At 43.3% G+C, this 10,914-nt stretch overlaps 2 protein-coding genes across 2 annotated transcripts; one reads left to right on the plus strand and one right to left on the minus strand.

Annotated features, from left to right (window-relative positions):
- The first annotated feature begins 1,107 nt into the window (after positions 1 to 1,107).
- On the plus strand, positions 1,108 to 4,941 carry trmt61b (tRNA methyltransferase 61B). The gene is made up of 7 exons (XM_036542911.1): positions 1,108 to 2,343; positions 2,578 to 2,680; positions 3,017 to 3,207; positions 3,301 to 3,392; positions 3,520 to 3,719; positions 4,250 to 4,333; positions 4,849 to 4,941. The coding sequence occupies exons 1-7, from the start codon at positions 1,471 to 1,473 to the stop codon at positions 4,884 to 4,886; spliced, it is 1,581 nt and encodes a 526-aa protein (XP_036398804.1). The 5' UTR covers positions 1,108 to 1,470; the 3' UTR covers positions 4,887 to 4,941.
- Positions 4,942 to 6,020: 1,079 nt separating this feature from the next.
- Positions 6,021 to 9,266, minus strand: spdya (speedy/RINGO cell cycle regulator family member A). Its single transcript, XM_036542271.1, has 6 exons — positions 9,014 to 9,266; positions 8,454 to 8,512; positions 8,022 to 8,107; positions 7,648 to 7,819; positions 6,334 to 6,679; positions 6,021 to 6,082 (listed from the first exon to the last, which is right to left on the minus strand). Exons 1-6 carry the CDS (start codon positions 9,264 to 9,266, stop codon positions 6,021 to 6,023), a joined length of 978 nt encoding a protein of 325 aa, XP_036398164.1.
- Between the last annotated feature and the right edge of the window lie 1,648 nt (positions 9,267 to 10,914).

Consider the following 10,914-nt stretch of genomic DNA (forward strand, 5'->3'; position numbering starts at 1 on the left):
CATGGAGCAGGCGCAGTTACGCGTCCACGTTCGGGTGTTTTCATTGGATACTGTCTCACTGAGAAGGCGTGGCAGAAATACTAATGTATTCATTTGAGGTGGAAAATGTTGCCGTTCTTGTTAGGGACAGGGGCGTGTTTATACACAAATGAGGCAAGATCAAAGGTAATATGGGAAGAGTTATACATTATTTGGATATGCAGGTATTCTTGGATTAAAATCGAGAAAGAGAAATATTCGAAATGGATGTAATTGAAGAAACATGGAAGAAATAAACGCATGAGCGCTCAGAATAGAAAACTTCAGAGCACAATTATCAATAATGTCATGATGTATTTTCAGACTGTACTTTTGAATGAGTAATGTATTCTAGATTATTTCACATTTTCCGTTTAAATGTTGAATATTTGTTTTTTGTTTTTTTTTGGTCACGGTGGATTCTGTAGTTTGAGCGTTTATATTAGAAACAACAGAGAAAAATAAAGATAATCAAAAACACGTAACTCTTTAATATCTTTAAAGAGTAGGAAATATTTCATCCCTATCTATTCACTTCCCGCACATAACACCCATATGAGTACCTGTAATTGATAAGTTATATGCAAAATACAGTTAATAAAAAGTTGGATGATCATAGCTATCAGAAATTCTGAATAATTTGTCGCTTCCATTTACCAAACCACCGACCAGGTTCGAGTTTATAATGAAGACAGTTGTATCACTGTGAAACTGCTCCCTCTGCTGATAGAAGTATGCATTGTTTTCTGTGTGTATGTCGCACATATTCTGACGTAACTACATAATTTACAGACCCATGTGTCTTTTAAGCATGGCGGCACACTGTAAGCCGTGATACTGTGTTAACTTTGAAAGACGTGTATACTAAAAACTAAACACCTCGTCACATATTGCGTTTATCCTACCGGCAAAAATCGATGACCGTCCGTCGTTTATTAGTGGCCCTGTAGCATGCAATGAAGTGAAAGGAGCAGAAGTTGTTTACAAGCCTTACAGAAGTGTTGATACCTTACAAGGGAGCTGACAAACGCGTTTCATGTCTGGTAGGCTATTTCTGATGGTTGCAATATCAGCTACCTATTACGTACAAAGGCAGCCTTGTGCTGTCGTTTTCATTCCATTAGCAAGACACATGGGACGTGTGCTTGGTAGTGTTGCAATTATGAAATCAGCCAGGGAGCAAAAGCATTAGCTTGATGTAACCTAAGGCTAGAGATTTTGTCTGCACCTACTTCTCGAGAGACCCACGTGTTATTTTGAATGTAGCTAGAAACACGTTAAATCAGAGGGACTACATTTTCCTTGGGATCACCACATCGTGTGCTTCCAGTGTGTAAAAAAAATGAAATAGCGTTATTTACAAAACCTGTAACCAACTGGATAAATACCGTTAATTTTGTTAAAAGTATTTGTAAAATAGTATCTGCTCTGAAACGTATCTGCATTGCTGTGATGATGTGGGGAGGCACGCCAATGGAAAGGTACTGCTGGAGGCTGGTAAGGATCTGTGCCACCTGTGGGGGGAAACAGGGCTACAGAGGACTTCTTCCTAGGGAAGGAGTCTTCCTCCAGACATGGGGCATGAGGAGCATTAGGCTAGGGAGTGAGGACCACAGTGAGGATGAAAGCAGCAAAGATAGACCAGAATCTTCACATCCCAGCCCCCAGCAGTCTCCTAGTGGACCCCCGCCTGGAAGACTGGGTGCCAGACGGCGGCCCTTGTCTCCCCTTGAGAGAATCAGTCGTCTGCTGCCCCAAGATACGCTGAGCCAGGAAGTGTGGGAACTGCGAAAGAGTAAACAAGAAGTAGAGGGGCAGAGGATGCTGGGAGATATGCAGGTGGACCCACAGACTCCAGGTGCTTCAGCAGAAGTCACAGGTATTCAGGGGCTGGGGAGCAGTGTGGATGTGCAGCTACAAGAGGACAGATTAAGCCAGAGACAGGAGGGTGTAAAGGAGGAAGAGAGTTCTGCTGCTGGGCTGATGGTAGAGGAGTCCAGCGTTAACAAAGAGGAGGAGAAGCAGGACCAGGCTGAAGGAGACCCCTCCCCTGCCCTGCCAGGAGAGCGCCCCTTCTGCCTTGGGGAGTTTGCCCTGGCTGAGTTGCGCAAGAAAGGCCAGGTGGCGTTCCAGAAAATGTTTCTACTCCAGGAAAGGGGCTTCCTGAACAGTACCTGGGGCAAAATACACCACAGTGCCATTGTGGGGCATTATGCGGGGAACATCCATCGCACCTCAGTAGGATTCCCCATTCTATTGAGAAGACCCAGTCTCGAAGAATATGTCCTGTTAATGAAAAGGGGGCCCGCCATCGCCTACCCCAAGGTACACCCAGCCGCCACATCTCGCTCATCTCTTTTCAGTCATATCCAGCTCCCTATCCCTTTATCTTAGGCTTGGTCTTTCCTGACAGCATAACATTGCTGCTCCATAATCTCAGCCTTCCATCTCAATGTGTTTCACTGTCTCCCTTCTGTAGAAATAGTGTATATCCAGTTACTTCATGTATAGGAATTTTGGTGGTTTAGCACTAGCTGCCCTCTGCATCTCTTTCTGCAGGATGTTAGTGCAATGCTGATGATGATGGATGTCACAGAGGGGGACTGTGTGTTGGAGTCAGGCTCAGGGTCGGGGGCCATGTCCCTCTTCCTCTCCCGAGCAGGTTTGTCTGTGTATCCCTGGCCTCTGTACACATGCCCTCATCTCCTTTTATTGTGGATTTCCATTTCCAGAGTCCGCTCCTCTGTTTGTGGAGTGCAGTGATAATATGTTCATCATTTTAGTGTTTATATAAAATATTAGTTGAACATTTTTAATAAGAAGATTAAGAATATCCATATAACTGATTACAAAAGAGATTTAATTGAAGAAGAGCAAAAATATCAGTTGACTAAGACAAAAAAAAAAAAAATCATACCTGTTTGGGGTATAGTGGGTACAGTGAGTGTAGCAATGTGTTACTGTAGTATTTTCAGAGTATGGCTGTGTGTTACTGCAGTGGGTGCACGGGGCAGTGTGCTGAGTGTGGAAGTGAGGGAGGATCACTACCGGAGGGCAGTTACCAGCTACCAGCGCTGGCGTTCATCCTGGAGTGTGCGGCGCGGGGAGGAGTGGCCCGACAACGTCCAGTTTCACAACACTGACCTCCGAGCCGCCGCCTCTCTCCTTGCGGGCCGGGGCTTCAACGCGGTGAGGATAAGCCCTTTTAACCAGCCCTGTGTTTAGTGCATCTCCGTCTGCGTGAGGCATCTCTCATGTGTGGTGGATGCGTGTGCCTTTCAGGTCGCTCTAGACATGGTGAATCCCCAGCTGGTCCTGCCGACAGTGTATCCGCACCTGCATAATGGAGCTGTATGCGCCGTCTACCTGGCTAAGTGAGTGACCCACATGCCACAGTAAAAGACTGGCTACCGTTAACACCAAACACAATGCATGATATGCATCCATGGATAGAGATTTTGTTTTGTTTTAATAACTGCTGTTTTTTCTCTGTGGGGCCAGTGTGACACAGGTGATAGATCTGCTCGAGGGCATTCGACACACAGAGCTGCCTCTGTTCTGTGAGCGCGTCATAGAGGTGCAGCACAGGGATTGGCTACTGGCTCCAGCTGTCATGAAAGATGGGAAGTACGCCCTCCGAGTCGCACCCTCCAGAGGAAGCGAAAAGACAGACGAGGCAAACGCACATGATCAAGAGAAAGGTATGAGATTAATTTACTAGCAGGGGCTAAAGTTGGTACTTCCAATAATTTTTAATTGAGAAGAGTCTGGCTGGAGCCTTTGCCAAGGCCTTCAAGTTATGGTTTTGCAAGCATATTTTCAGTAATCTGTGACTTTAGATCTAGTCAAAATACACGTTTACGATTCCTAACCCTAAACTAACATGTTTTGCCCTCTGTGAAATAGCTTGAGCAGGTCTTAATACACAGGTTAACAAAGCTGCATGTGCAGTAGCCTGTGTCTTCAGGGGCTGGTGACAAAAATTCACCCATGCTGTCAGATATACCTCCTGACCACTGTTTACTGGAACCTTTGTAAAATAAATGGGTGGGTGAAAATCTCTCTTTTCTGATGGCCTAATCTAAATAATTTTTATATCTTAAAAACTGGATCTGGCAGTTTCCTGCAATAGTTCACCTTACTCTGAGTGACCTACTAAGGAAGAATATGGTTTGACCCACTGGACACAAATTAAAGTCACTATAATGTCACAACAATCTTTTCTTCCTAGCGGAGTCGGGATGCCAGGAAAACATGCAGTTTGGGACCGTCCCCTACATCGCTCGACCTCACCCTGAACAGATGAGCCACACAGGTGAGGGCCAAATTTACAGGAACTTAATATTAATATGTCTGTTTTGAAAGGAAAGGAATCGTGTGGAATTCAATAGAAATTACTTTCTTTGATTACCAGTGCCCTGTGTCTCAAAGCCATTCATAATATTATGTGCACATACTTGTCACTCTATAATGATGACTCATTAAGTTTATTGTATGTTCACTTCAACATATGGGACTTTAACGATAGGAACAGCTGTGTGGCATAGTGGTAAAGAGCAGCGCTCATAACCAAAAGATTGCTGGTTCAATTCCCTGCTAGGGCACTGCTGTTGTACCCTTGATCAAGGTACTTAACACTCAACTGCATCTGTAAAAATGCATGAAATCATAGCCTACTGGATAAGAGCATCTGCTAAATGACAATAATGGACCATGCCACACATCTGAATGGAAAATGGATTCCTTATCTCTGAATTCAGAAAAAATGCTTAGGAAAACACTAGTGTTATTACTTGAGAGGTGCTAAATGTTGACTTGCTTCTATTTCAGCCTTCCTGGTGAAACTGCGCAAGGTCTCACAGCTGTGACAAGTGCTCACACCTCTCACAGCTGTGCTTCTGCTGGGGGCATCTGGGAAGGGAACCAGCCTATTGTGATATTTTCTACTTTCAATAAATGGATATTTACCCAAGCATCTTGTCAATTAGTTTCCTTATTTTTGTATGACCAAAAAATGAAAAGCAGGTAGTCCATATGATAGTTGATTCAGTGTTGCATATATGATATTTTGGTGCCATCTGTTATAAATTTGCATTGAAACTCAAGCTTAATCGTGTTTAGCAGTTAGCTTTTCAGTACTGGAACCAATAATGTGATACTTTACTTATGTGCAATTTAAGAGGGTGGTGGTAAATCCTACAAAAGCATGCAACTCAGACCTTTATCATTTTGAGATTGCTGCATACAACCAATTTGTCAAGCACTGGTTCTGCCACTTTATCCTATATGAAAAGGACATATTTAAGCTATCTCCATCTCATCTTAGCAGAAAATTGACTTGACTCAATGAACAATCATAGGATAAGAGATACATTCATTTATTAAATTCTTGCACACATGTAAATATTCACTGTATTGTACTGTGAAAGACAAACTGCCCTTAACTCCACCAGCCCACCACTGGCATTTAAGATACAACCACTTATTTCATGAATTCATCCCACAGTACTACTCAAATTTGCAGCTCAAGAGATTATTCTCCAGGTGATGGCTCAGGGCTATGACAGTACATGAATAAAAATCGCTTGATGCAAACAAAGCAAGCACTAAGTACATTTCAGGCCAAAACTGTATTTGCACTTCAGTTAACAAATATTGTGATATACAACTCTGAAACTTTTGTGACTCAAAGCAGGTTTTCCCCAAACACAACAGATGTATTTTACTGTTGTGGAACACATCCCTTTCACTGAAGTTCTGTACACGAGCAGTGCACTGGCTGAATGCCTTGAGCCCAAACCAAAGCACTGTCCATACTTAGGATTATAAATACCAAGCTATGAAGGAAAGATTAAATGTCCCAATATTTTATCACTTTTTCTTTTCACATTTTCACTCATAAGAGTGTACGAGTCAGCGCTTTTAAGTTGCACAAGCCAGGGTTGGGCGATTTGAGAATGATGCCATGCACAATATAAGAGGGAGACTATTTGGGCCAGAACCTATTCCTCATTAATCCAGTCCATGGAGGTGTCCTGTCCTGCTCCACAGATGTCCTCATTACCTGGACACATACAGAATATTAGTAATGAGAGAAACAGAGTGCAGCATCTATGTGAATAATGATTATGTTCTGGTTTACTATTTGAGTTGAGGCCAGTGGTACTGTTAATACAACTAAGCTTTAGCAAAGTTTGAGGTTCATAAGGAAGTGCTAGTACTGAACCATTATGAGAGCCTCTGACCAGTTTTGATTTTAGGGATGGAGGGTAGGGGATGAAGGACCCAGAGGAACTGCACACAGCCTGGTCTCACCTGGAGAGCAGCAGCACTTCCAAGGGGCGGTGTCCATGCAGCAGCAGGGGCGCTGGGTCTCAGGCCTCCTGCAGGCCTGTGGAAGAGCAGGGCCCCTGTGGGGCGTGGTCTCCTGTGATAGAGAGCTACTTAGGGCCAGAGGGGAGGAGCTGGTGGAGGAGGAGGCGGAGAGCGCCAGGTCCAGGCGGGAGCAGGTGGTTGTGCAGAGGGCGCAGCGAGCGGGCGAGGCAGAGGGGCCACGGGGCATCTGCACCTCGTCCCTGTCCCCGTACTGCCTCTGTGCCCCGCTGTGGTGCTCTGCCCTTTCCCGCTGCCACAGGAAGTGAGAGGGTACGATGGCCATCACCTGCAGGTGCACAAGCCCAAATACTGAGCAATCATAATGCTGACAATTAAACATTATGTACCCCATACAGAAAATCTGTACCTGTAAACAGGTAACAGAAATAGACATCAGTGTGCATCAGACTGAAGGCTAAGGTACTCTGCACCCTGTTCAGTTACTTTAGTTACTCTTATCTAGGGAACTACAATACAGTTTGCATATTACATTTTCACAACTGCAGACTTCACTCATGGGTAACGAAAGACAGTGGTCAAGCCTGGATCAAAAAGCCCAATGTCCTACTAACCATTTCAATGAATTAAAGAGTAATAAACAGGGCTGTGATGCAGTGGGGACAGTCAAAGACAGTGATAACGACAGCCAGTGGTGTTCTGGAAGTAAGAGAGGGATACAGTAGACTACTATTTTTCTAAGGAGAGAGTGGTATAGTGGAGTGCTACTGTGTTAGGGAGAGAGCGCAGTATTGTAAGGAGAGAGAAGGAGAGGAAGACAAGTAGTGGAGCTAGAACCGAGTATAGTGGGACAGTACAGCTGTAGGGAGAGAGGAGTAGTCGAGTTCCTGTGTAGAATAGTCCAATAGCAACATTCTACTATGACCAGATTTTCAACTCATGTGTTCCTTTGGTCCTCTATGTAGGAGGTTTCAGTTGGTAACAGCAGGTTTCAGAGCCATTTTTGTTCCTGTGGTGACTTTGAATGCCCCTTTAAGAATGGTCATAAAGTCAGCAAATCTTGTAGTTTCCTCAATGGCACAGAGAGAATTTTCAATATGGAGCGTGCTGATCCAACTATCCGGTCCATAAATTAAGAATCTGCAATTTAACTGTAGGGAGAGCGGGGGGGGGGGGGGGGGGCAAGGGTAAAATGGAGCAGTGGAGCTGTAGGGAGACAGCAAGAGTGAGGTTCAATGGAGCAGTGGTGCTATGGAGAACGGGAGTGAGACAAGGGAAAACTGAGCTGTCGGATACCTCCTCACAGCAGCGCCGGCTGACAGCAGCTCGATACTCGATGCGTGCCCACAGCTTGTCCCTCTTCTTGAGGAACCCTGGGAAGTGCTTCCTCCAGTTCTTACCAAGTGCCCAGGGGAAGATTTCATACTTGCTCTCCTCCTCATCCTCCTCCATGGTGTTTGCCAGATATCTGAGGACATTTTTCCAGCTCTTAGCAAAAAGTGTATCAAATCATGGCCCTTAATGGAAGCAATAGGAGCCCTGGCACAGTATATTCCAAAGTTTTAGAAAACACCCCCAAAAAACTGTCTGGGAGTTTAGTGTGAGTATGAAAGGGTGTTAACACTCTGAAATGAAAGGCAATCCAAGTTCTGTGTCAGCTGATGACTTACAAAGCGATGAAGAAGTTCATTCTGGTGTGCTCACTGATGCTAAAGCGAGCTCTCTTGAAGTAGACAAACGTCATGGCCAGCAAATACTGTGATCAGAGTTGGGGTGATAACAAAATGGAAAGAAACAAGGAAAAACAAATGGTTAAGCATTATCTTCAGAAAATGTGTCAGTTGTTATGTGAAGGTAAATCGAAACAAAAATTCACAGTACATGTGTCAAATGTTCTGGATTGGCTTCATCCCAGAAATGTCATTTCTGTTCTGAGGCAGCCATTAAACTACACACTTAAGATTTATATTCAGTGCACAATTAACAGTTCTCAAAAAACTCAAGTCTAATGTGGCTTGTAATCGGTTCCTAACTGTTATGGGAGTACGAGATGACTAGGTCACCCCTGTCCTGAAAAATTACCTTCACGTTATTGGACTTACCTTGTCTGTGATTTTACAACAACAGTCCATCCAAAGGAAATCCTGTATCAGATCATCATCTGCAAGCAGCACAAATGATTAAACTTTTCAGAGACAGTTTCGGAACAATTATCACCACCACCTAAGTTATAATGTGCCAGTTGGTAGTTTGACCTCTTTTTGCATTTCAAAACCAAACATTTGACCTTGTCCTTTATTTTGGCCATGCAACATCATAGTTTGTTTTTCTATAATATTAAATATCATAAAAAAAAATTTAAAAAAAAAATTGTACCAATGTACCCATCCCACTACAATCTCAACAATTAAATGTGCAAACTTTAAAAAAAAATGTGCCAAAAGTGAATGTGATTGTGCCACTTCACACAAAATGACTACTTTCAAATATGTTTTTATTGGCTGGTCTTTTAATGACCATAATGTAATAAGGTAATGTGATGTCATCACCGGAGAATGTTATTCCACTTTGTTATATTTTCATATATTTGTTGGTTATCACGGGTTGTGTTACCGGTACGAGGAATTAACTTTAAATAAATAAATAGCTCATTTCAATTTACCGAACAGCTTGAAAAACGCTGCCATCTCCTGACGGTGAATGACAAGTGTGGGTCCCCAGGACAGTTTGACTCGGGTGGGCTCCCGCTGGCCCCTGCCATTGGAGGCCTTTCCTGCTGGGCCCTGGGCGTCTTGCGAATTGGGCCTCTTTAGCCAAAGGTTTCTCTTGAGCTGCAACGTGCGGGCGGTGGTGGGCTTGATCCGCACTGTGACAGAGGGGGGCGTCTGGCACCAGCTTTGTGTGTACTTCATCATGCTGTTTTGTCCTTACACACAAACATAAACACACACAGTGTCATACATTCATTTAACACAACGACACGGTATCAGATCCTATAACTAGCTAGGCTAATTCTCTAAGGCACATACAATCAGACCAATCTGAGCTGAAGCCACATCCAGCAAGCCTACTTCAGCTAAGTCATCCAGAGTTTGCTAGCTAGCAAACTAACGTCAAGTAAATTCCACAGTACCTTAACATTCACCTTAACCTACAATCCAATGTCAGATGGATAGTCATGGAAACTTCTCAATCAGTTAGCTGGCTACCTAATTAGTGAACTATGTCCGTTAATTTGTCGTTCGTTTCGGTCAAACTATTTAGCTAGCCAGCCACTTGCACCTTACTAAACACTTCTGTTCACATTATTATCAAGCAATACTTGTCTACAGATAAACTCTGGCGATTGTAACTAGCTATTGTAACTAACCAGAGTTACATGTTAGAAGGACTGTAATTACATAAAAGCCTTACCCGTGCTTGTTTTTAACAAAAAGTTCACCAGCCCGCACCAATGCTACTGAATTTGTTGAGCTGGTACGTTAGTTCTTTAAGTCTTAAAGAATCAACGAGCTAGTCAGTCGCTTTCTGATGTAAAATTGGTAAACTGTTCGTGGGGTAAAGGCTGGAATAATGTTCTAATCTAATTCTACATAAAAAAATAATAAAAAAAATAATCTTAATAGTGAGCTGACGACATAACCGACAAAAGACAAACGCTTGCGTGTACCCACCCACAAAAGAGGCATCAGCTTACTCAGGTGAGTGGAAGCCTGGCATGAGACAGCGCGCGAATTAAAGCGCGTTATCCAATCAGAGCCGCGCACGGTAATTGCCAGATGACACTATTAGGACACCGTGGGCGTTACCAAACAATGGCAAACAACCAAACTGCCCCTAGTTATCAAATATATTTTATCTTTTTACTCATAGGTACATGAAGATACCAATCATGTGACATGTACAGACATTTGGTCGTATAATTTGCACCTGTGAGAAACTTGCTGTTTGCACCCACTGAAAGGGCTTTGGGGGAAACATTGGGTAGAATTCTTTTGGAATACTGCCTCTAGTGTGTGACAGGTCGTGCGAGCAAAATTACAATGTTGACTGATACATATATGCCACAGGAAATATAGAATATTTGAAAAATAGTAACAGTTTTATTTCAAAGATGACAGACTTAAAGGTTTATACGTTACCATTAAGGTCATTTGTGGTTATTTGAAAAGGGCTTGACTCGGTGCTCTGTATGTATGCTATGCCCCACAGACCCATGACTTAGCGGATGGTATACTAGCCATCTTAATTTATAAAGACATTGATATATTTATAGTACATTTGGTTTTTGCATATGCTGTTATCCAAGGCTATGAACTCAGTATTCGATGTTTCCTGAACTTGCTGAAAGCAGTGCTCACACCAGATATGATACTGAAATTTCAAGAGTGTTAAATGGAATTAGACCCACATTAACTATGCTCTGACACAACCAGGCTGAACAATTTTAAGGCTGTCACACGGAATGTATTGCCACGTTTCAGGACAGAGCCATTTTTGAAGAGAAGCCATTGCATACGTAGTTGCTCCCATTGCTCCAGATTTATGGTCAGAGCATATCTG

Source organism: Megalops cyprinoides, chromosome 12 (assembly GCF_013368585.1).
Source record: "Megalops cyprinoides isolate fMegCyp1 chromosome 12, fMegCyp1.pri, whole genome shotgun sequence".
In the NCBI taxonomy this organism is placed as follows: Eukaryota; Metazoa; Chordata; class Actinopteri; order Elopiformes; family Megalopidae; genus Megalops; species Megalops cyprinoides.

Coding starts and splice junctions, on each gene's coding strand:
- trmt61b (XM_036542911.1), top strand. CDS start 1,471: ATGATGTGGGGAGGCACGCCAATGGAAAGGTACTGCTGGAGGCTGGTA. Junction 2,681..3,016: donor CCTCTTCCTCTCCCGAGCAG/GTTTGTCTGTGT, acceptor GTGTTACTGCAG/TGGGTGCACGGGGCAGTGTG. Junction 3,208..3,300: donor CGGGCCGGGGCTTCAACGCG/GTGAGGATAAGC, acceptor TGTGCCTTTCAG/GTCGCTCTAGACATGGTGAA.
- spdya (XM_036542271.1), bottom strand. CDS start 9,266: ATGATGAAGTACACACAAAGCTGGTGCCAGACGCCCCCCTCTGTCACA. Junction 7,820..8,021: donor ATGAACTTCTTCATCGCTTT/GTAAGTCATCAG, acceptor AAATGTCCTCAG/ATATCTGGCAAACACCATGG. Junction 6,083..6,333: donor GAAGTGCTGCTGCTCTCCAG/GTGAGACCAGGC, acceptor GTATGTGTCCAG/GTAATGAGGACATCTGTGGA.